The sequence below is a fragment of the Ambystoma mexicanum genome, chromosome 5q, assembly GCF_040938575.1.
Source record: "Ambystoma mexicanum isolate Mex_15411 chromosome 5q, UKY_AmexF1_1, whole genome shotgun sequence".
In the NCBI taxonomy this organism is placed as follows: domain Eukaryota; kingdom Metazoa; phylum Chordata; class Amphibia; order Caudata; family Ambystomatidae; genus Ambystoma; species Ambystoma mexicanum.
In genome coordinates this window covers 462901683-462924346 of record NC_090933.1, presented here as the reverse complement: position 1 = coordinate 462924346, position 22664 = coordinate 462901683, and the positions used below count along the sequence as shown (strand labels likewise).

The window sequence follows — 22664 nt, the reverse complement described above, 5'->3', positions numbered from 1 at the left end:
TAGAAACGTGTCCACCGATTATAGAAATGGACAAGTTTCAATGGATATATACTTTTAAATGTAAAAGATAGCATTTTGATCCATTTATTTTTCACGTTATAACGTTACATGGAGCTGTCCAGTCCTGAAATCTTTAAAGTATGTTGGCACTGGCCAGCTTCATATAACGTTTTAGTGCTTATTGTTTATTAGGGTGGATTCCCCCCAACCCCTCTTAAACCCTAAGGGCACCCACCCAACCCTATGCGACCCTAACCCCTACACCATCCCTAACTCTAACCCTAGCCCTAACCCTAAATCTAACCCTAATTATCCATCGAAATTATCCATCGAAATGCATTCAATGAATATGCTTTTTGATTGAAAAGCAATTCAATTAATACATTTCGATGGATAAATATTCAATGGATAGTAATTCGATGAAAACACCAGATAGCTCCTGTAGTTCATGTCTGAAAATACGGTCTGTGGTCCAGAATTTGTGAAAAATTGTTCTTTGCTGTATCTAAGCCAGGGCCTGATCTAAATTCAAACACAAGTTTGATTCACAAATCTCCTGTCTATTCTCCCTTTCCAGATCCCTCTGCAACTCTGTAGCCCACATCTGTGCGCACTTGTTGCCCACCCACTCTTCCTTAACCATGTCAAGGAAGTTATAATGTTTTCTGGCATTCGCCTTCACATTCCTGAGGGTGTTCAGTAGCGCGGGCGATGCAGCGTTAGGTTACCTCGCTTCTCCCATAGTGGCAGTCAGTGAGTCCCGCAGCATACTATACTGTTTCTCCTCTGCTTAATCCAGCTTGTACTTGTATCGTAAGAATCTGAAGTCCTGTATTACCTTGCCATGCCAAAGCTTCTCTACTGACCTGATACCTTAGTTCACCCGCTGAGGCCAGAACACATTTTTATCACTTGCCAGGAACAGTCGATTTCCCCATATCGTTGACATAGCCCATCCTGATTCCAAAAGCCTCCATGAAAGTCTTTCGCCACGCTTGATAGTTCACAGCACCTTCTTCCCAGTTAGCAGTTATTCTAGCGTAATCGTCTCTCATTCAAAAAAATTGGACCTAAAATACCCTCTCTCCAGCTGGTGTCTTTCCCGCCACTAAGGCCTTCTCAGAGCTCGCTGAAAATGCATGCCTCATTATACTGCTTCACTATTAATTCACTTTTAAAAGTACCAGTGCCCACCCACTCAGAACAATGTCTCTGTATCAGTCAGAGCAGATTCGGATAACCGTTTACATCTTTCTCCTCTCCCTCTGGCTTTGAGTTCTGTGTCAATAATATGCATGAGCCTGGTGTCTGGATCCACCGCTTTGACAAACAGTGGGGATCAGTCTTTGTCAGGCCAGGGCTATTACCACATTTTCTCCGCAGATGTCTTTGTCACAGACAAGTGTCATGTGACATGCACAGGATAAACACATACTGCATATTCTACACTGCAGCGTGCCGAGCTAGATATACCTGCAGCTGGAATCTGCCCCCTCCAAGCATCCTACTGTTTTAAAGCTGGATAGCCTGAGCTAAAAACTCTTAGCTCCTAAAATGTTCTGCTCTGATATTGGAAACTATGCACATATACATTAAGGGCCTGATCCACAGCTCGTTTTTCAATGGGATTGTTCCACTATAAAACACTTCTGTGAATCAGGCCCCTAAATCTCCCAATAATCATTGTGCTCAGCTAATTAAAGTCCTGGAAACGGTATCTCCACTTTGTAACTTTTCTCAGGCAGTGATGCTGGATGCCATGCACAGATAAACGTTATCTCCCAAGATTAACCGTACAGAGAGACTGGACTCTCCGTATCTGTAACCCACACTTCAAAAGATGTCCTCTGCTAGGCTGAGACAGAATTTAGTCATACACAGACCTGAAGATAGAGAAATAGAAAGAGGCTGTTTATTTATTTATATATACACTTGTATAGCACGCTTAACCCTTAAGCGTCTAGGCGCGTGTTGCATCTAAGTATGTTAGAGACAGTTAGCAAGCAGTGTGCTGCTAATGAAATAGCTTAGAATGTTACAGAAATTTAGCAGGAAGTGTTCTGCTAAAGAAATAGGAAGGTTTTCAGTTTCTTACAGAACACCATGTAGGAGGGCTCTGATCCCAAGGCCTCCGGCTTTGGTCCGCTTCAGTCTAGGAATACATAGGCGTGTTGGCGTAAGAAGGCCGAGTGTGCCTGGCCGTGGTTGGTTTGGATAGTCTCTCGGACAGGTAGCCCAGGGCGGTGGTGTCAAGGCAGCAGTGGGAGATGGTAAGGATCTTAAATTTGATCAGTTCACAGACAGGTAGCCAATGTGCTGCTCCCATGATGTGATTGTTTTTGTTAACCCCCAGCACAGCTCTCGGGCATTGTTCTGAATTGTTTGGAATTCGTTCAGGCAGTGCTCTGAGGTGCCTCCTAGGAGGACGTTACAATGATCCAGTTTTGCGCCAGTGATTGCGATGGCAATGTTTAGGCCGTTATCAGTTGAATGGAAGGGTCGGCTCGCATAGATTAGTTTGATCACTTAAGCAGCAAAGGAGTCAGTGGCATTGACATGCCGGGATAGTGTTAGTGTTGCATCAAGGTGGAAGCTGAGGTGGAAGCCCGAGCGTCTTGACACATGTTGAGATGTGGATGGGGTGACTGTCAATGATAAACAACTGGTAGCCTGTGCTGTGCTTGGCGAGGTGGGAGGGGTTGCCAACAAGAAGGAGCTCTGTCTTCTCTTTGTTGAGGCACAAGCGGTGGGAGGCCATCCAGCCTTGGATGGTTTCATAAATGGCATTGATATTTCGGGAGTTCAGGAAGTGATCACGAGTGAGGGAGAGGAGGATCTGGGTATCCTTGGCGTAGTTTGTATATTTGATATTAAGCGAGTCAGGGGGGTCAAAGAGGGGTTTTGAATACATGTTGGAGAGAGAGGGGCGTGCAGGATCCTTGGGGCACTCCACAGGTGATGGCTGTGGGGGTGGAGGAGTGGTTGTCGGCAACGACTTGTGATGTGCGGTTGGCTAGGAAGGATGCAACCAATTTGGCGACGTTTACAGAGAAGGAAGCAGTGGCGGTTAAGTGGTGGCAGAGGATGGAGTGGTCCATTATGTTCAGGTGGAAGGGAACTGTAGTGATGGGCCGGTAGTTGGTGGGGATGGAGGGGTCAAGCGAAGGCTTCTTGAGGAGGGGTGAATTCCATGATTCTTTTAGTGAGTGTGGGACGGGAGGCATTAATGGGGGGGGGTGTGTGTGTCTGTGTGTGTGTGCGTGCGTGCGTGTGTGCGCGTGTGTGTGTGTGTGTGTGTGTGTGTGTGTGTGATTGCAGTCTTGGTTAAAACCTCAATTCAACAGATTGGATTTTTGCACTGGAGACCAATGGCGTTATCTGGTCACCAAACCTTTGGTGAAATTTGAAATCTGTTTATTTATTTTTTTTTTGTTTTTGCTTGTTGCTGACCGAGGGTGTACATTGCATTTTGGTTTATACCACCAAGCAATCTTGGTGCCTGTGCATATACCCATCTAGCTACTTTCCATTGCTTGATGCCTTGTATACCCTGAGCAATTCCTATTTGCTCCATGCGGGTTACGACCAGCGTTTCTGCCCGAGAGTACCTAGATCCTAGGTAAGCATGTGCTGTGTTTACTTTGCACTCTGTATTACCCCCATATTTCTTATTAGTCTACGGTTGTTGTCAACAGGTCGACATTTAACAGTAACATGCATGCTATACATGGCTCTTCGTTGGAATTGCATTGATGGCTGGCGTACTGACCTGATGAGCTGGTAAATCGTGCAAAGTCACTGTGCATAGGAGAGTGCTCCTTTTAATTGCGGGCCAGGCCCATACCTTGAGAAAGCGGTTTGCACTCAGATCATTGAAGTTGGAATTCTATTTTCAGTACGTTTTCGAGGAATAAAGGCTCCTCACATCAACTAGCAGTTTCTTGGCTGTCTCTCTCCAACAGGTGAACTCCCCAACTGACTGACTGCTCATCTGCCTTTCTAATCCACCACCAGCATCTCAAAGGACAGACTTGCAACCACAGTACCCCAAACTCCAGGAATCAGCTGTTTCACTGGCAGCGTTGAATCCATCAGTCCATGCATTGTCGTAATTCTTCTGCAATCTGTTACCATCTTCCACTAATGTACATAGTTATTTTTACCTACTGGGACTATTACTCCGGGCTCCCCGCTTCTCAATCCCATATCTTGAATGATGAAAACGCAAATGTAACAACATGGGATATTTCAGAACAGCACAAAATACCACCTGGAGGCTAAAGGAATGTGTAAACATATGAAGTACAATTTCCAACACACCCCTCATTGGTAGATAGCCTTACGCAGATAGTGTAGTAGTGGCAAACTATGGCGGTGTACTTCTAGCAGTCCTTGGCTACTTCGAGCAAGTCAGTCTCATCCAGCAACTTGGACTATAAGCTCCTCTTGGCGGGTGGAAGGGATTCACTGATGCTCGGGCGGTGCTTTACTGGGGGTCTTCCTGTGCCTCGGGCTGTGATGGATGAGCCTGCCTCTGAGGACAGATCTGCAGAGAACATGCACTGCACTGGAAGGTACAGCATAGCGTATAATTGTGGACTGACAGCGAGTAAAGGGTCCCCTTCCATCCATGTACTGCCTATTCAGGATCAAGTTTGGCGATGTCCCCCAAGAAGCCTAGACAGGGCTCCTTCCAAAATAGTGCTTATTTCTTTAAACGATGTAAGTCTTTCCAGGAGGGTGCTGAAGTCTGTATCAAGCTTGCCAGTTCTACAGACGTGGGTGAACTCTTGGGAGTCTACATAAAATAGTACACAGTATTGATGACATGGTGGGAGTACTGGAAGTGGAGTTAAGAGCGCTGCTCTCATGGGTGACGACAGTGGAGTGCTCCACTGGAAACCTACCTCTAAGAGGGTCAGTTCTGGAAGCTTCTGAGAAGAATGTGATTGAAGTGAAAGAGGAGGTTAAGTTAACATTGTACGTCGCTTTGTTGTGGTAGGTGTTGGGTAAGTTGAGGTCTGCTTCCAGGTCTTTGACAATAGACAGTTAGAGACTAACATGTATGTGCTAGGGATTCTAGGATCTGTGACAAGTGAGGAGCTAAAAGACTACGTGCAACGGTCTCAGCGAGATTGCTCTTGACGTGGACAACCGAGTAGTGAATGACGGAACGTATGAACTGCTGCTAGAGGGGAGCGCTGCACAGGCTGGGGGAGGAGGTATGGTTTTCATTAAAGTGCATGGTCCAAATATGAGGGACATTCAATTGAAAGCAGCTTCCATGAAAAAAGTGTATATTGACAAAGGGGTTAGGGTGTTAATGTGTCTAGGCATCTACACCTACTCTATGTAGAAAAGAAGGATCATACTGCAGATACCTAGGGATCTGATTCATGGGGCGGGGGAGGTGGGGGATGGATCGGGGACATATCCCGCAAAGCTGATGGGTGTCACACTGATTGATCATTTGTTTCTATGCCAGTTGATTCAACTAACGCATTCCTTGAAGGTCGGGGTGTCCCAGGAGGATGACTCTATGCTGTTCTCGTGTGATATGTGGTTGGGGTGCACATCATCTCTCTGTTAACTGAACATTCCTACTCGCTTTTGAGGGACTTTGCAGCTCAGTCGAGCTTTGGCTGTTTGTTGTGCGTTTCTCTTAGGTCCCCCTTCCCATTATCTACCCCCGCCTCTCCTATCACTTTTATTGTTTGGGGGTGGGTAATGGAGCGTGCACATGGGTAAAAGGTCATTTGGACATATTCTATGTTATACCCTTTGGGGGGGGTCTTAGGATTTTGCTCATTGCACATTTAAGATGACAAGTACCTCCTCAACTTTCCAAATTAAGCCAGACCCATCTTTTGTTCTCTAGCCGGGCTCTTAATACTAATGCTGGCTGGGCCACTTCACTGCTACTGCTTCATAAAGATTATTCTATGACTTGGAGCAGCGTGGAGTATGTATAAGCATCCGTTTCGAGAGATGGTGCTCCGAAACCTCTTTGCCTGATCCTACTGCCATCTTCCCATATTGTTCAATACGTTCTGCCTGTTTACTATGCATGATCCGACCTAAACACCCAGCCTATCAACTGCTGCACCCTTACGGCCTGATGCACAGAAGCGTTTTATAATGACGCAATCCCACAGGACAACGCTCCGTGAATCTGGCCCTTGGTCTTTACGCCACTTTCCGTTGCCACAACTTAAACCCAGATTAAAATGTCCCACAGATTGGTAGTTGAGGAACTGGGGGAAAAGCATGCAGGTGGCTGGTTGCATGGGAGTAAGGTGAAGACACTTTGTTTGCAAGCACATGCTCCCCGGGCTTTTGCTACGTGAAGCCATGGCACATTTGTTTCCCACATGGTGGCGCTGTTCCCAAGAGAGGCCAAGGGTCCACATCTATTTGCTGCGTTTGTTGAGTGCCATTTTTGGCAAATGGGTATCTAGAAAGATCGTTTTGCTGCATCTTCTTTTTTAAGCGCAGATCTTTGGCAGGACTTGTGCAATGATAGCAGGTGAATTTAGAATGTGGACATCCACTTCTTCTCCATTTAAGCAGTTAAAAAGGTTTTACAGAATGTTTATGATTGCTCTGATGGTGATGCATAATGACGGGGTGTTTGTATGAACAAGGTTAAAACTGGATCCTCAGTAACACGTTGGCATCATATCCCCCACAGTCAGCTCACACACACATCTTGTCACGTTTGATTAGGTACATGCCGTCAGTCTGAGGCGGGCACAACAACGCGCAGTTTACAAGCTCAACCAAATCGCTCACCTTTCACAAGGATATTGGGAGTAAACCGTTTTTGCCTGAAATAGGGCTTTTGTCTAATTGTCGGCTGTTGCTCTCTTCTCTTTCAGAAAGTGAAGCAGTACACGCTAATAATTCAGGCCACCGACATGGAAGGAAACCCGACGTATGGCCTCTCGAATACTGCGACGGCTGTTATTTCAGTAACGGATATCAATGATAACCCCCCTGAGTTCACTGCCATGACCGTAAGTATTGTGTTCATGTCGCTAGTGCTCCCATATCTCTCGTGTCAGTCGTCATAGCACGAAAGGTGTGCGCCTGCTGCCACCATTCGAAAGAAGCTGGGCGACATTCGCCGGGTCATTGGCTTACAGGGCATGTGACTCGCCTGGCACAGTTGAGGGGATGCAGCCCAACCAAAGGGCTGGCTGCTTGCTCGCTTTCAGGTCGGATTCAGTTTAAAATTCCACCGAGCTTCACGATGCTGCAGGCCTGTCAGAATTGTTCCCCTTAATAAAGCGCATGTCAGCTTCCCCAGAGAAGCGGATCACAAATCATTTTGATCATCGCTTGATGATAAAGCTCAACAGCATGAAACACCTACTACTCTCAACTGTTGGCTTGAAATTGGACAAAGATAAACTGTATGAGAAGTTTGTGAGGTGTGTTCAGAATTGCCTCACACTTTTCACTCAGTACTCATATTTACAGGGAAAATAGGCTACATTGGGTGCCTGCAGAAGAAATGTGCGTCACATTCACACACAATGGAGCAAGTTATCCAGTATCTATGGTAACCCGGGAGGAAGATCACCCTGCTTAAAAAAATAAATCTACAATATCTACATTCTAGGGAAAAGGCGATTGTTGTTCTTTTTTTTCCCGCTTATTGAAATGTCTCTTTCAGTAATCATGTTTTATCTTTCTTCTAGTTCTTTGGGGAAGTTCCAGAAAATCGAGTGGATGTTACAGTTGCAAATTTAACTATAAGTGATAAGGATCAACCGCACACCCCAGCCTGGAATGCAGTGTACAGGATAATTGGTGGCGACCCAACGGGGCGCTTCCGTGTTGTAACTGATCCGAACACAAATGATGGCCTGGTTACGGTTGTGAAGGTATGTGGGTGCTACGTGACTGCTGCCCGTCACATGTCTTGTGCATTGGGACAGCATGGCCAGTTCGGTGTGAAGACATGCCTTCTGGAAGGAGGTGCCTCCTTTCTTGTGTGGTTCGGGTGATCCTTAGCGGGATCATTCTCAGGCTTGATGGGTGAGGTGCAAAGCCCCCAACCATGGCAATTCCCTTTCACCACAGCATTGCTAATAGTCTTATAAGAGAATGAACAATCTGATCGCCATCTAATTCACTTTCCTTGCTGCAGTGTGTGCACTCTGGTTGTAGCTCAGTCAAAACTTGTTTTTTATCATCGTGAAAATAATGAAAGGCGAGAGTGAGTCAGTCTAGCTGGGTCTTCAAATGGGTGACCTAAGGCCTGCAGAGACTCCACAGCTGGCGCTCTGCCTATTAGCAGTGTCATTCATCTCTCCTTGCAGTGGCAGCTGGTGAATCTGTGAGTTGCAGGGGTGTAAATGTTTAGCTCGAATATGCCGGAACAACAGAGTGACGGGGATGGGGCGGAAGCATGAACCAAACAGAGGGGCTTGGGGTTCTTACCCCAAGAACATTTTAAAACAAATAGTTTAAAATGGTGGATTTTACTGCACACCCGTGGAAATTGGGTATAAAGCCACAGTTTATAATTGGTTTCCTATAGTAGTACAAGAAAAAAATCCAATAGATGCAAGTCACCAGCAGCGCACAGAAATATTTTTAGGATGTCTTTTGCCCATATTATATGCCAATAGGAAAACATTTTTATGTTGACTGTGACCATACATGTCCATGTAGGCTGCACCAGTGCATGCCAGTATTATAATAGAAGAACTTAATTTTGTTGCCTTTGCCAGTAAAAAATACCATGCCACATTCAAAATACATGCCCAGATTGGCTGCACTAGAGTGGTAAAGGACTGTGTAGCCTTAATCATATAAACTAACAATAGCATAAGAGATAGTTTAGAAAAATATATGATCAAATAAGTAAACATGTTTGCAGTTTCGTGCATTGCATGTTCAATCTTGTATTTTGAATCTTTGAATGGTCGAACATGGGAATCTTCGTCACCTCGTCTAATTCAGTAGCCAGTAGTACTGTGCACGTTAATAGGTTTCAGTATGTTGTTGTCTCTCAAAAACCATCTACTTTTTCTTCTGAAAACTAAAGAAAAGTGTGGCAACTTTGGTTATTTCAGATTGTCCGTTTTTCTTGTATTTGCGGTTTAAATTCAGTTTTTAATTGTTTTATGTGCAAAGGTTATAGCGGTAGTGTTGTTGTGGTGTTTGGGTGGCATTCTTTAATTATGCACAAATGGCAGTATAGGCTAATTTCATATGTTGAAGTACATCTTAAAATATCAGTTTTTTGGCATATCATTTTGTCCAGTCCTGTGTTCATTTAAAAGCAAAGTTGCCAAAGGAGTCAATTTTTAGGAATGGCTAGAGAGAACGCTAGCCTCTGCCAGCGCTCTTGAGAGGGGTATATAGTGTCAAGCAGCTGCTCCACGCTGCAGACAGTGCATCCTCTTCGTTAAATGCTTCATGGCCCCACCCCCTACCATCTCATGTTGCCCCCTTCCCCACTTATTATTAGTTGCCTTTTCTTTCTGTGTGTGATGGTGTTGGTGGTGGTGGTGTGCTTGTTAAAAGCATACCACCTTGAGCTCTGCACGGGGGCCTTTACCCCCACACTATTATGGCACTCTCACCATTGGCACAGCCTTCTGATGACTTAGCCGTTGTACTTTGATTTGCATAAAGAGAACATTTAGGAACATTAAATAATTACGAATCGCGTCAATATATATTTCACAAACCCACTAGTCTGATGGTTCTTAAAAACTTGCTAAAATTCCTGAAAGATATCTTGGTGCAGAGAAGCACACCCAGGTGGGAATGGGTCATTTCTGTCACCTGGGTAACTATTTAATAAGATCAAGCTGTGCGGCGCACACTTTTAGTCTGCGCTGCGCTTGCAGCGTGACCCAAAATACCAAGGGCCTAATTCACAGACCGTCTAGCGCGGTACAAAATGACTTTGAACTACAAAAATACACTTTACACCAGGCCTTATTCAGAGAGCGGAGTAAAGTGACTTTGCACTGCAAAAGTACTCTTTGCACCATGCTAAATGCACTGCAAAAATACACCTTTCCCCGCTGTGTGAATCAGGAGTATTTGTTGGCAGTGCAAATTCACATTGCACCGCCCTAAACATTGCATGAATTAGGCCCTAAGTCATACTGCTTTTTTATTTAATTAGGCCATCTAGCGCAGTGCAAAGAGTACTTTTGCAGTGCAATGTGACTTTGCTTCTCAAAATATACACTTTTCACCGCTCTGTGAATAAGGCCCAGTTGAAAGTGTTTGCTAGCAATGCAAAGTCACTTTGCACCGCACTGAACCTTCAATGTATTAGGCCTTAATCGCTCTCCCTGAGGTCTTGCAATGCCACGTCCATCCCTGAAAATTCATGGCATTTCCAAAGAGTGGAGGCATAGAGCCGTCATTGAGGAGTTGGGCGCTGCTGTGGGATGGGAATGGCTCAAGATCATTTTGTAACTCCGTTGGAAAGTGCACACATCAGTTTTGGTGCTAGCTTTCGTTCTTACTTTGCCCTACTCTCTTTTTTATGTGATTACAGTCATATTTGCTAATACCCTTTGGCATTAGGCTTCCACACCCCTTGAGTCACACTGCACAATGCTAAGAATTGTGCAAAGAACTTGGAAGAAATCTGATCTCAAAACAAGTGCTTAGAAAGTAGCCTAAAGGGAGAAGCTGTGACAATTGCCTGTGCTGTGTTATTGCAAAGGCTCCTCTTTCAAGCTGGCATATCCTGCGTGTAAAGACGTTCATTTATTAAATGGTTAACAAACTGCACCACCCCATTCATTAAAGCGTGTCTTGTTCAGAAATGTGAGAAGTTACAGTTCTCGAATGCCTGGAGGCAGTGTTGGCATTATGTTAAAGTGTAGAGCAGCATTGAAGAAGCCAAAGACTCCACAAATGCAAAGAGAAGGGGGGCGAAACAGAGAGAAAGTGAGGATGTGTGTGCTTCTTTTGTTAAGTTATAAAGCTTTTGTACTGCACCAATCATCATCGCAGTTGGCTTACAGCGCTGACACCTTGCCCAAGAAATTGGCTTAATTGTGTAGTATTTGGAGGAATAATAAGAAAAAAAACAAGGCATGTAATGAGTTGGTCGTAGAAACACAAATGCAAAATGGAGGCAAAGAACTAACAATGTTAATGCTTGAGAGTGTTGGTGTGTGTGTGTGTGTGTATGTGTGTGGCTGGGTCTTTGGTTTTCCCGCCATCCCAAGCCTGTCCGATAGGTTGTTCCATTTCATAAGGTGACTGTTGAGACTGGATTTCTATACTCTGGCCTGGTGGACAGATGTATAGGCGGCCAACCTAGTTTACTGACAGGGATAACTCTGTGAGCTGTTGCTAAACGAGTTCAAGGTAGCTAGGCGAGTGGTCAAGGCTGTCTCTTGAGGGGTGAGCCAGGTAATGGGTCCTCAATGAGTACACACAGTGAAAAGTCAAGGAACACACTTAGACACAGTTTTAAAAAATACCTATTTACATCTGTCCATATACCACTATGAAAAATGACTACTAGAATGTAATATTATCACACAAACTAAATAAATGATGCATATATACAATCACTGAAGTAGGACGAAATACATAGCAACCCCCTGCATGTTTGGACACTAGCCACAGAAGGTAGCCAAACGCGGTAAGGCTAAATAAAATTATACTAAATAATAGCAACAATGAACTGCTGCCACCAGCATGTTTCTTATGCACCCCAAAAGTATATATAAATCATCTCATTGTTAGTCTAGGGCAAAACAAAAAGTGTACCCCATTGTACTGTATTGTAAGATGCATTTGTACAATGATAAGTTACCAAAAGTGATAACAAGTTACTCAGGTGGCAACAAAGTAACAAGACTAAGGGAAACAATGTTTTGCAGCACTGACAGCCTGAAGGACATGTCTGTTTCCCCCATGACAGGGGAGCAAAAGCCAGTGCATTGAGGCTGAAGGCCCTATTCAGGTCAAATTCAGAAATTTAAGGCAAAAGGTTTTGGGGTCCATACAAATAGAGGGAAAGGTGCTGTAAAGAAACATCTTTCATAACAGCGACCTCTCAAAGCCATTTGCACACACTATTAAACACCCACCAATTGTTCACTAAATTTAAGATTTCATTTCTAGTCAGGAATAGTAAGTCACCTGTTTTATTGCCATGTAGTGGCATGTTGCCCTGTGCAAGTGTGTTCATTGGGCTCGGCCCTTTGGGATCCCATTTGAGCTTTTATTGGTTGTATTATCCACTTGCTCAATCAACGTCTTGCTCAGAGTCTGTCATACAACTAGGATCTAAACACAGGCAAGAATCTTAACTACATAAATACGTCTGCCTAGTAAAGAACACCGCACATGCTAATTTGTGCATTATTTTGCTCATTCATTGAACCTTGTGCCGTACTTTGTTTTATAGAACAGTATATGCTTTTGGGTATGTATCCACTTCAACAGTGGTCCCTCACCAGTTCTGAGGTTCACATAGGTTTGGGGTTTATGTCAGCAGGTGCCTTGCAGTCATTGTCAGAATGCTATTATATTACCGTGTACTGTGTTCTTTGCTGGCCATCCACTCTAAATCGCTGTTCCCCTCCTTCCCTAGCCTATTGACTATGAGGCGAGTCGGATGTTTTTGCTCACTGTGGCTGCTGAAAATCAAGCGACTTTAGCTAAGGGAATCCATCACCCTCCACAGTCGACAGCCTCTGTCTCTATCACAGTCATTGATGTAAACGAGAGTCCCTACTTTGTGCCAAACCCTAAAGTGATACGCCAAGAGGAAGGACTACCCTCAAAGACATTGTTGACAACCTTCACAGCGCAAGACCCGGATCGCTACATGCAGCAAACAATAAGGTACACTTTGTTGTTGTTTTGCATTATATTGCGAAAGGAGAAGGGGGGGCATACCACATGTATGAAGAGCATGTATAGTGCTCCTCAGTGATTTAATGTTCTGAATGTTCTCAGGGGTGAGAAAGGCCGAAGCAACTAGTTACCACCTGTTGGTTGTGCAGGAGAACAATATGTCTACTTGACCTGATTATGACTTTAAGACTACTCGGCAGTTGTTGGTAAAGAAGAGATAAAGGGGGGGACAGAGAAAGTTATATCTTCCCCTGCCTATCTGTACCACTACCGATAGACAGCGCTGGTGGGACGCCTAGCTAACAGTGGATAGAGTAAGAAAAATAGAAAAGGGCATCTCAATTTCTAGTTTCTCAGTTATTTGTGTTCTGTATCTGGTTGTGCTTTCACCTCTAACTGCTTTAATGCTTGTTTGTTTATGAGTAGTCGTACTATTGACAAGGGAACAAGTCGAGGTGAGATAATTCCATATATATGTATGTTGGAAATGGAATCAGAGTACCAGTAAGACGGCTACTCTACACATGCAGACAATACTCGCAACCTATCAAGAAGACAGTCCTGAAGAAGGTGACACGAATTATGGAGCCCACTGAAACCGGTGGAGACAGCGGGAAGCTTCCCGCTGCATTCCTCATTGTAGCAGGAGGGAGATTTAGAAATCACTGGATCTAACTTTTATGGCTGAGTCATCATAGTATAATTTTTTTAATCACTCTTTTGAGAGTACCTTTTTAATAATGGCATATTCACCTTCAGTAATGGCCAATAAAGCAGCCATTGCCAAAGTACTGGTTGAGATTTGCCTCCATTTTGCTCTCTCTTTTTATAGTTACAAACACAAAAATCCCTCTCTTGGCTCTCCTATCAATAGTATAACAACTCATAAACAAACAAGCATTAAAGCAGTTAGAGATGAAAGCACAACCAGATACAGAATACAAATAACTGGGAAACTAGAAATTGAGATGCCTTTTTCTATTTCTCTTACTCTATCCACTGTTAGATAGGCGCCCTACCAGCGCTGTCTAGAGGTAGTGGTACAGATAGGCAGGGGAAGATAGAACATTCTCCGTCCCACATTTATCTCTTCTTTACCAACAACGGCTGAGTAGTCTTAAAGTCATAATCAGTAGAGTAGACATATTGTTCTCCTGGACACACGACAGGTGGTAACTAGTTGCTTCTGCCTTTCTCACCCCTGAGACAATTCCAAACATTAAATCACTGAGGAGCAACATTGCTTGGGCCCAACCCATTTCCAACTATTGTTAAGCAAACAAAGCCCACTCCCAATTTGTTTATTTATTTTCCACTATATGCCTATTATAATACTTGTCGCCAATGAGGCTTACAATTACTATTTCAGGATTGTAACTATGTTTCTTGCAAGATGATAGATGACTTTAAACACAGAAAGTTTTGTAGTTAAGAATAGCACAAATAAAGTCACTGAAATGAGGGACTTGCGCCGTGGTTGGTTGGTGATACGTTGGCAGTCGATTCTGCCTTGGGGGTGTTGTGTGTGTTTAACATAGAGCATCTCTGGTTTATCATCCCATCTGCTCTCTTGTAGATATTCCAAGCTTTCAGATCCTGGCGGTTGGCTTAAAATTGATTCAGTGAGTGGACAGATCACAACCATGGCTGTTTTGGACAGGGAGTCGCCGCATGTCAAAAACAACATGTACAACGCTACTTTCCTCGCATCGGATAACGGTATGCCCCAGGATGGAACTATTTTTGTTTTATTTTTAAACCTGCTGCATGGATGTTCTAAAAGAAAGAAGAGTATACAGTGAGAACATGCCCTTCTGACTGAAATATCCGCCTTTTCTTTGTCCAATTGAATGCGCTGCTGTAGTTTGACATTTCATATAATCGTGTTCCTAACATGTTATCAGTACATACGTGTTCTGGAATATTGACAATTCAGTTTGTATGTTAAATCCTGTTAGTGCTGCATCTACCATAATGAACACAGTTATAGGGGAGAGTCAAGTCTATAGGTCCGCCTGGAAAGTCCTGCCCCCTGCTTTTCCTCATGGCGCCTCCGCGTGTTGCCAGTGTGCTTGTTTTGCGATGCCCTAGTGAGAAGACAATGATTTACCTTTACTGCACTGCATGACCTGCAGCTTTGAAATTTGGTGCTTTCTGCCTGCCTTGATGAAGACACTGTATCCGAATTTCAGTCCATCCCTCAAAACAAATGTAAAGCAGGAGTAAAGCATGATACTAAGCTATGGTGCTTCTGATGTCTCATAGAGGAAAACAAATAGCGGGCAGTAATCATTGGCCATACCCAGTTAACCATGAGTGCCCTGCCCACAGAGAATGCATGCCCTGCTAGTGCATGGACTTCCACGTGCTCTGTAATTCATGGAGCTTGTGCGGGCCGTGGATGCTACTTCCTTAGAACTGAAGCTGCTAAGTTATCGGGTGATTGCTTGCCATTTAATTTGATTTGTTATAAGCAGGTGTCATGTATTGTTAAAATAGGACTGCTTTTTATGGTACTTGAATTTCCAAGTATTTGTTCTTATGATGCTCTCTTTAGGTGCAGGCGTTTGAGCGCCGGCCATTTCGGCACAGCTGCTTGGGCGCAGCTACCCATTTGGCACGTGCCTTTGGGCGCGGCTAACTGCACACAAGGATCTATCAGTGCCGTATCATCCTTTAAATATATTGTCATCCCGAACACTAAAGGTAGTGGTTAAGATGACAGTATATTTAAGGAATACACAGCACGATCAATAAACAGAGCAGTGTTTTAAGTGAAAACTCCACTCACAAAAAGATTGCTGCGTCATGCGGGACACAGCAACCTATGTGTGAATGGAGTGTTCAGCTACCGTGAATGGAGCGTCCATTTACTGAGGATGCGGTGCTGATAGATTCCCGTGCCCGATTGCCCGCGAACAACAGGGCACGCCAAATGGGTAACTGCGCCCAAGGCGCCACACCGAAACGGCCGTCGCCAAAACACCCGCGGCCAAACGTCCTGCTTTGCGGTCTTCAGCCTCTCCATTGCCAGAGTGTTTGAACACTGACACCTCGTGCAATGTACCCGTAGCTGCCAAGGCTAAAGGGGGGGGGGGGTTGAGGTCAAAGATGCATGTGTCTGCAGAAGACTTGAACATATGTTTTTCTCAGCTGATAAAATGCCCTTTCTCCCCCATTTCTTGAAGGCATTCCCCCCATGAGTGGAACTGGCACGCTGCAGATATTACTTCTTGACGTTAATGATAACGCTCCCCAAGTGCATCCACAAGAGGCAGAAATCTGCGAAAAAGCAAACCCCAACGCCATTAACATCACTGCGCTGGATGCTGACATCAACCCCAATGCTGGACCCTTTGCCTTTGAGCTCCCATACCGACCCATCGACATCAAGAAGAACTGGACGATTACTCGGCTCAGTGGTAAAATCAAGAACACACTGTTTTGTTGTTTTTTAAAATTATATTGTAATTATAAAGTATCAAATGCAATGGGCAGCAAAGCTTTTCTGTCTGGTACTTTGTTATCCAGAAAGTTCTCGTAACTGGTACCCATCACTGCTGATAATTGAAGCATTCCAGATGGAAAAGTGCCAGATAAGAGATCAAAAAGTGCTGGACAACAAACTATTCCAGTTGTGCCTGTAAGTAAAGCAGAATTCCCAGATGCTTCTTCGGGCAATGTCGTTTCCAAGTGCCTTTTTTTAATGCCACACCTTATGACCCAGTCAGTGGTCGAAGTGGGCGGGAGCGGTTGGGCGCGCTGCTCCTCTACTTTTATTATTTAAGTTTTACTGTTCCTATCCTTTTATTAGAAAAAGAAACCGTTACAGACTGGTTTAGTTTTAAAATAAAAGTTCAGTAAGAAGTATGGATTGCGCGTGGGAGGGGGCGTGGCATTGGGGTTTGTGGTGAGTGAGGGAAGGCTGCTTCTTTTCATGCTCTTAAGACCACTGGACCCAGTACATTTTGATATGATATTTTATTTATATCGGGCTCAAACACAAGTATTTCAGATCACGACAAAGCAAGGAAGGGGAACAAGGGAGGACAAAAACAACGATCTTAATAGGCCCAGTGACATTGAGAATGCGTAAGTGCTGGGGAGAGGGAAGGGGTGAAAGTGCAAGGGAAAGGGGGAAATGGAAAAGTGCTGAGCATGGGATACAACAACAGAATTTGAGCGCAGACAAGAGGTGTCTGGTAAGTGCAGGTAAGGGGACTGTAGGGTAACAAATACAGACCCAAGTGCAAGGGTTGCCAGGGGCAGTGCGGGTGAGTGGCTGGGAGGGCATGCACCTGGGCCCGAAATCAGAGGGTAACCAGGTGCACAATGCCAAAGCAGACAGATCAGCAGGGGAGAGGGAGAGCGAAGGCAGAAGCAAAGAGGACGTTCTTGAGGTACTTCCGGAACCGTAGATGGTTGTCCTCATTTTGTCATCCACCACCCTCGATTCCCCATGGTGGCCTCATAGCAAAGCTTTTGCTTTATAAAAAGGATAGTAATGGTTAATGCAAGCAACGGAGGCAGTGGTAGTGATGAATTGCTGCAGTCTGTGTTTGCTATCAAAGAGGGCCCATGGTTGCAAGCCTTGAGTGAGAGACCAAGAATTTCTGGCGGGAAGGAGATAGGACAGGAGCAGGGCTGGACTGCGAACTAAAAGAGGCCCTGGAAATCAGTACTGGGGACCAAAAGAGGCCCTGGAAATAAAGTTCAAAGTGGCCCCAAATGATACATTTTCAGCACGCCCAATGCTTTTCCTATGAGACCATTTGGAATTACCACACAAGAGGCCCAGGGTGCAGAGGCCCACCGGGAAATCTCCAGAGTGCCCTATAGGCCAGTCCTGCCCTGGACAGGAGTGGGTAGGGTAGGCATGGCATTGGAAGCTGGGAAAAAGATGAGTTCAGCATGAGGCAGCTGAGATCCCAATGATGAATTACATGATAAGCAACTGTTTCATTTGTCAACGGAAAACAAACTGAATAAAGAAAAGAATAAAACCCTCGTGGTGAAATCATTGTTGGATGGACAGTCATAAAAACATAAAGGGCTTCTACCTCTGCATCATCAAAGAAGGGTGTCAGTGGAAGAATTCTCTGTGGCATTAGAGGTTTTGAGTCACGGTCAAAACCAGTTCAAGCCTATGGCATCTACTGACATCAAGTTTGTAACCATAAAGACGGCCTTTCTATTTGTCATCTCCTCAGCCTGTAGGGTTACTGACCTTCTGGTCCTCTGATGAAACAACCTAGTCCTTATAATCCACAAACACAACATTTCCGAATTCCAGCTGAATCAGGAAATCAATCTGCCTCTCTTCTACTCCAGTCTGAAGACATAGTTCAAAAGAACTCTCATCAAAACAGATATTAGTCGAGCAATGAAGTTCTACCTTGAAATAACCAAAACACATGCAGTTCTCTAACCATCTCTTTATCACATATGGTGGCCGTACTGTGTGGCACAAGGCTGGGTCAGTGACTGTTGCCTGCAGGGTATTCAACTGTATTCGGGAAAGGTATCCCATCAGGTAAAGGTACACAGCACGTACCTGTACCTGTACCTGTAACTGTTCCCTTAGGAGGCTAAGGGACTTCACAGCCATTTAGTCAGTGCTAGAGCAGCCTTGGTGGCATTCCAATGGCATGTCACACTTGAGGACATAGCAAAGCCGCTACCCGAGCCACTCATAATGCGTTCTGCAAGCAAGTCTCACTGAATCCCACTTCTCAGTTAGGCTAAGCTGTTCCTCCCAACGTGGGATGAACTTTCTGACTGCTCTATATTGCTGTTTCTTGATCTGCGTCCCTCTCCATCCTCCCTGTTTTAAGATGCGTTCTTATCTCCCACACATATGGAGGGCAGTCAACGGGAAGCAGGACTAAAAATATGTTAATCACAGTAGTGACTATTGTACACCTAGTCCATAGTCTCCTTTCCTCCATATGGCACTCCTTGTAATACCCTTGTAAGTTCCTGCTATCATAAAAAGGTTTGACGGTTAAGGCTGGCAGAATGCATATGAGTCAGGCACATGCCATGTATGTGTTGTGGCACCCATAAAGATGTTATTATATAAATACTGCTTCCTTCCATGGGGAGAATGGACAATAGTCACTGGCGTGAATAACTGTCCTTTTTAAAGTACTGTATGTGTAAACAGTGGTTCTATTTCTACTTTCTCCTCCTGCATTCATTGATATTGTGCAAATAAGGCTAAAGGAAGACATTGATAAGATCTCCCAATGTACTCATTTTCAAGTTACGAAAACTAAGTCCTGTTGCTGAAAACAAACCCATTGTTGTCTTCCTGCTTAGGTGACCATGCCCAGCTCACTCTGAAGTCCGGCTACCTGGAAAGCGGCATCTACAATGTTCAGATCATTATCACTGACTCCGGAAACCCTCCTATGTCCAACACGTCTGTCCTCAGAGTCAAGGTTTGCTCGTGTGACGCCAATGGCGACTGCAGTGGGACCGCCCCAATCGTGGGCGCTGGCTTGGGGACCGGTGCTATCATTGCAATTCTCCTCTGCATAATCATCCTGCTGAGTAAGTGCCCTATTGATTTGGAAATGTTCTCCTGATTTTGTCTTTCAACATTGTATCATATAACTAACTGCTAAACATAAAATGTTATGTTATTTGGCATTTATATAGCGCTATATACATCATTGGTATGACCTCAAAGCGCATGTGGGATGAACGCCCTCGAGGACAGCAGTCCAAGTCAGTCGAGAGAGTAGGGTGCTTGGGTGCACTCCATATGTGAGCAGCTGATGCGATTGCTCGGTGGTAGCTGCACCCTAACCTTAGGTGTTTTGGTATTGAGAGATCAGTTGAATGTGTGCAGTCTGGAGTTGATCTACAAGACTGCATTCTGGCGGCATTAGACCTGTGTTGGACGTTTATGTGTGCAGCTAGGCCGATTTGTTTGCGAGGTGTAGCTGTGTTCTAGCAGGATCTTGTGGTGTTCATGGAGTATTGTTCCTATGTGAGCAGCTAGGCCAAAATGATCGGGGTGTAGCTGCGCTCTATTGTGTGTTGGTGTCGAGTAGAGAGTGAGCATAGTGATAGGAGAGGTGAGTGTCTGGAATGGATGATTTATTCTTATGAGCCCACTGTTCTGGATTATATTCATGCGCTTCGTGATACCTGCACTCAGTGGGAGTGGGGACAAGGGGGTAGGCTAGGCATGTGTAGTTGACCCACAAAGCCTCTAGTTAGTTATCCTATATCATGCGCCTGCGGGACGCTGAGGTTGTCATCAAAGGTAACTGTTTTCTGATTCTGTCTTGGTGACTTGTTATTCGCTCTCATAAGTGTCATTGTTCGGTATCTTCTCGAACATTTGTCTGCAGGTTGTATTTACATTCCAGTGTAGTGATATTGATGTTGTGGTCAATGGTGGTGTTGTGGCGGCCCTAGATGGTCTTATTCATGTTTACGGAAAGAGTCGGGTTTTAGAGCTTTGCAGAAGGCCATGTAGTCATGAGTGTGCCGAATGTGTGGGGGGAGTGAGTTCGACAGTCTTGGAGCTAAGGTTGAGAACACAGATCCCCCAATCCTGGCTGAATTGGAGGTTGGGATCGCTAGTAAGAGGTCAGTGCTTGATCATAGGGTACCTGAGGGAAGGTAGGGTTTCATCTTCTCTTGTAGGTACGATAGGCCGGTCTTGTGCACTGCCGGGTGTGTAATGCATAGGGTTTTGAGGGTGGCCCTTGGTCCTACTGGGAACCAATGCAGGGTGCGGAGAGCAGGCGAGATGTGGTCTCTGTGTCCCAGGGCGAGAAGGAGTTTGGCAGCAGCGTTTTGGGTTCTTTAGAGTTTGTTAAGTTGGTATGCCGGAGCTCCCAGGAAGAAGGAGTTGGTGTAGTCCAGTCGCGACATAACAATGGACATAACAGCGAGAGTCCGTTGGTGTAGGAGAGGAAAGGTAAAATGCGTCTAGGGAGTTTGAGGTGGAAGTGACAGGATTTTGATACATTATTGATCTGACGGGAGATAGAGATAGTTAGGTCTGAGTCCATAGTGGAGCCAAGGTTTTTGACTGTTCTGGAGGGAGGAGGGGGGGAAGGTGCCAAGAGAGGGGGGCCACGATAGTGGTTGTGGGAGAAGGGTGGTATTGCCGCACACCATGATTTCAGTTTTATCTGGGTTCAGAAGGAGGTGGTTTTTTGTCATGCTTCAATCAATATCACTAAGGCAGACTTCAAGGTCGGGCGTGGGCTGGTGCTAGTTTTGGGAATTCTCAGGATAATTTGGGTACCATCAGCGTAGTTGTAACAGGAGAGGTTGTGCGCACGGATGATTCCTGGTAGCGTGGTCTGATAGAGGTTAAATAGGAGAGCAGAGAGTCAGGCACCTTGGGGTACTGCAGTTTTCACAGCGCGAGCAGTTGAGACAAAAGGGGAGAGGAAAGGAAGTGAAGTGAAGGCGGTCAAGGAGGATAAAAGGATTGACAATGTCGAAGGATGGCTGACAGATCAAGGAGAATCAGCGATGCGCAACATTCAGAGTCTGCCGAGTCCTTGAGATCCTCCCATATCGAGATCAAAGTCGTTTCTGTTCCATGGCATGGCCTGAAGCCTGATTGTGCAGGGTCAAGTAGTTTGTTGGATTCTACAAAGCAGTTCAGCTGGGAGTATGCAGCCCGATCAATGAGTTTTGCCAGAAATCCGGTGTTGGAGATCGGTCTGTAATTCTTAGTCAAGGGAGACGAGGGATGCCTTTTTTTCAGGTATTTTAAAAGCAACTGTTAAGGTGCCAGGGGTGAGGGAGTCTTTAGTATGGGCCTTGCATGTTCTCCTTTGCAGGTTTCAGAAGGGAGGCGAGAGGGATCAGAGGGTCTGCTGCTGGATAGTAGATCAAGGAATTCTTTTTTCGAGATGGGTTGAAAAGAGTCAAAGGCTAGCATTGCGGTCATCAGGGAGACGGATTCAGGAGGGGTAGAAGTTGGGGCCGGAAGTGAGGGTGGAGAGTTTGGAGTTAAGGATTGCCGTCCTTTCAAGTGCAGTGCTGTTGAAATGTAGTGAGAGGGAATCGCAGAGTGTTTGCGTGGGGGTGGTTTGGGTAGAGCTACAAGACGGTTTCACAAATTCAAAGATGATCTTGTGGACCTCTTTGCTGCTGCTGCTACAGTTCAGGATTTGTTTATTGTAATAGGCCTTTTTGGCTTTTCGGATTTGTAGTTATGGCAGTGGTGAGCAAACATAGATCTGAGCGGTTTTAGACGCTTGCCATTTGCGCTTAAGAAAGTTATTTCGACTTTTGAAAGCTTCAGGTGTGGGGTGAACCATTTTTGCAATGGTCCATTGCATGAGGCTGCGTGGCGTGACAGGGTGAGAGAAATTAAAAATTCTTTAAGCCAGAAGTCAAAGGATTCAATGGTTAAGAGGCAACTACCGGCCCGCGTCGCTGGTGGACAGTGTAGACGGGCTTGGGCTAGGTCGGGAAGTACTTTGACTTTGTTCCAGCATTTAAGATCAAAGGTGAGGGCAGGGGGAGCTGTGGGAGGAGGGGCTGGTGTGTAGATAGAGAAAGTGATGGCAGAGTGGTCTGTCCAGATGAGCGGTTTGGGACTGGAAATAGAGACGCGTCATAGGTGCTAAAGATCGCATCAAGGGTGTGACCACCAGAGTGAGTTGGGCCAGTGGTATGTCGGGAGACGTTGAGTGCATCTAGACTGTCGACCAGAGGATGGGTCATGTGGTTGTTGGACATATCAAACCAGATAATGAAATCCCCCAATAGTGTGAGAGTTGGGTGATTTACCTGAATGGTAGCTATTGAGTCACAGA

General features: G+C 45.1%; 1 protein-coding gene across 1 annotated transcript in view; it reads left to right on the top strand.

The window, feature by feature from the left end:
• The window catches only part of CDH2 (cadherin 2), a 419239-nt gene that overhangs the window by 361923 nt on the left and 34652 nt on the right, over window positions 1–22664 (top strand). The window contains exons 8-13 of the mRNA XM_069620955.1: window positions 6879–7016; window positions 7704–7889; window positions 12596–12849; window positions 14438–14580; window positions 16050–16283; window positions 19183–19416. Coding sequence (XP_069477056.1) covers window positions 6879–7016; window positions 7704–7889; window positions 12596–12849; window positions 14438–14580; window positions 16050–16283; window positions 19183–19416 — 1189 coding nt within the window. The remainder of the gene's footprint in view (window positions 1–6878; window positions 7017–7703; window positions 7890–12595; window positions 12850–14437; window positions 14581–16049; window positions 16284–19182; window positions 19417–22664) is intronic.